Below are 2,485 nucleotides of genomic sequence, written 5' to 3' on the forward strand. Positions count from 1 at the left end.
TGGTTCCCCCGGAGAGGTCGCAGATGCCCCATGGCTGGCCCCATGTCAGGTCAGGTTGTCCCTTGTGTCTCTGAGCAAGCTGCTCTAGTTGCAGATGTCCCTGCTCCCTGCAGGGGGTTGGACTGGGTGACCTGGAGAGGTCCCTTGAACCCAAACCAGTCTGTGGTTCCATGACCCAGCTCTTCTAACCCCCAGGTAATGAACGAAGATGGTCAAACAAGCAGCATCCGAGATAAGATCCTGACGATCGACGTGCAGCCAGGCTGGAAGCAGGGCACCAGGATCACCTTCGAGAAGGAAGGAGACCAGGTAATGATGTGACGTTCTGGGCCAGGTTTCCTGGCAACTCTTTGCAGGTTTCCCATTGTTAAGGTTTTTTTCTCAAGGGAAGAACACACCTTTCCCCTGTGCCCAGCCAGCTGAAAGCTGGGAGAGAAGGACTGGCGTTTGTGTAGCTTTTCCCTGTGAAAATCTTGGGGTTTACACCAAACCATTTCCAAGGATCGTTATTTTTTCCATCAATTTTAGGGCCCAAACGTCATCCCAGCTGACATCACCTTTGTTGTCCAAGAGAAACTCCACCCGAGGTTTAAAAGAGCCGATGACAACCTCATTTACGTTGCCACCATCCCCTTGGGGAAGGTAAAGAGCCACATGAGGGGCTGGAGTCAGCCCTGGCTTTGCCCTGTGGGGCTGCCAGTGCTTCTCCTGTCCCGCCCTGTGCCTTGCAGGCGCTGGTTGGCTTCACAGTGGACGTGAGGACGCTGGACGGGAGGCTGCTGAATATCCCCATCAACGACATTGTGGAGTAAGTGTCCATGGGGCGAGCTGCTGGTGGGTTCAGGTGGGTGGACGGGGCCTTTTTCCAGAGTTTGGAGGCCAAGGAGGTGAATGGGTGCTTGGGAGGAACCTCAGCGTTGGTCTGTTCCTCCTCAGCAAGAGCTCCCAAGCCACATCCTCGTTGTTTCAATTACTGGGGGTCTTCAAAAGCTTTTCCAGCAGGTTTGGCGTTGGAGGGTCCCAGCCTGGAGGAGAAGGCTGCCCACCACGGGCTACTTGTCTGGTTTGGGGCCATGTTGCTATAGTGGAGGCTGAGAGAGGCCTTGGCCTGGTGGGTGGAGGACAGGAGACTGGGGGGCTTCAAAAGCTTTTCCAGCAGGTTTGGCGTTGGAGGGTCCCAGCCTGGAGGAGAAGGCTGCCCACCACGGGCTACTTGTCTGGTTTGGGGCCATGTTGCTATAGTGGAGGCTGAGAGAGGCCTTGGCCTGGTGGGTGGAGGACAGGAGTGAGGCGAGAGCTGGATTCTGCAGCCTGTGGAGCAAGGAACGTGGCAGGACAAGGCTGCAAGGGTGGGACAAGGCTGCAAGGGTGGGACAAGGCTGCAAGGGTGGGACATGCCACCAATTGAAGCTGGAGGAAGAAACGTGCCCTAGGAAAGCCACTCAGAAGCGTGTGGGGGGCTGCACGTGGGGCTCTGCATGTGGGGCTCTGCACATGGTGCTGTATGCGTGGCTCCTCTCAGCCCCTTCCTTCGCTTTGCAGCCCCAGATACTGCAAAGTGGTGCCTGGGGAGGGGATGCCGCTGCCCCAGGACCCCCGGCGCAAGGGCGACCTCCTTATCTACTTCAACATCTGCTTCCCCAAGAACCTCACGCCTGACAAGAAAATGCTCTTGAGAAGCGCCCTGCTCTGCTAGGGGACCACGGCCTTCCCGCTCTCCTCCCACCCATAAAGCTCTGTGACCAGTAGATGTTGGTCCCAGTACCGAGCGCCCTAACCCACGGGATCACCCTAAATGACAGCACCCTTCAGGCTGTTTCTCCTGGGACTGGATCCCTCGAGCTTTCAGGACTGCTCCACAGCTTCCTCCGTGGCTGGGCGCTGGCAGAGGCGAGTGGCCGAGAGAGGTGCCCCGGGGAAGGTGGCGATGGCAGCGTCGAGCTCAGGAGGGGACCTGCCTGTGGCCCCATTTCAGCTGCTTGTAGGTGACAGTTCCAGGAGCCAAACTGCAGGAACAAGGGTACAATCCTGCCGAAGCAAGAGCTCTGGTGGGATTTGTGAGCCCTGCGGAGCCGGGGACTTCACCGCTCCCCAGGTGGTGTTTGAGGCATGGGCAATGTGGGGGGATGTTCCTGTGGGGCTCAGAGTGGTCAGGGCCACAGTGCTGCAGCTGTCACCACCGGGTCCCTGGGGCCTGCCCCCACCCTTCTACAGCCCATGGAAGGGTTTTGGTGCAGAAGGGGACAAAAATCGAGGGGGTTTGTCCTGTTAAGGAGAGCTGGGGCCCTGCCCCAGGCACTGCCTGGAGTTCTAGGGGCTCTGTGGGCCGTTTCATACGCATGTGGCCTCCACAAACCGGTTTTTGCCTCCACTATCCTGCAGCTTTTTCAGGAACAAAATGGGGAGAAAATCAGGGCTTCAGCCTCTCCCCCACCCTCCTGTGCCACTGGAGTAGGGACACGCCAAGCCGAGAGCGTGGAGGGAG

General features: G+C 58.3%; 1 protein-coding gene across 1 annotated transcript in view; it reads left to right on the forward strand.

Moving 5' to 3' along the window:
* The window catches only part of DNAJB13 (DnaJ (Hsp40) homolog, subfamily B, member 13), a gene marked incomplete at its 5' end in the record, with an annotated part of 4,093 nt that extends 2,397 nt beyond the window's left edge, over positions 1 to 1,696 (forward strand). Inside the window, 4 exons of the mRNA XM_010144836.1 lie at positions 196 to 309; positions 529 to 642; positions 732 to 808; positions 1,543 to 1,696. Of these exons, the coding sequence (XP_010143138.1) occupies positions 196 to 309; positions 529 to 642; positions 732 to 808; positions 1,543 to 1,696 (459 nt within the window). The remainder of the gene's footprint in view (positions 1 to 195; positions 310 to 528; positions 643 to 731; positions 809 to 1,542) is intronic.
* Between the last annotated feature and the right edge of the window lie 789 nt (positions 1,697 to 2,485).

The sequence above is a fragment of the Buceros rhinoceros genome, unplaced genomic scaffold (assembly GCF_000710305.1).
Source record: "Buceros rhinoceros silvestris isolate BGI_N320 unplaced genomic scaffold, ASM71030v1 scaffold2041, whole genome shotgun sequence".
NCBI classification, from domain to species: Eukaryota; Metazoa; Chordata; class Aves; order Bucerotiformes; family Bucerotidae; genus Buceros; species Buceros rhinoceros.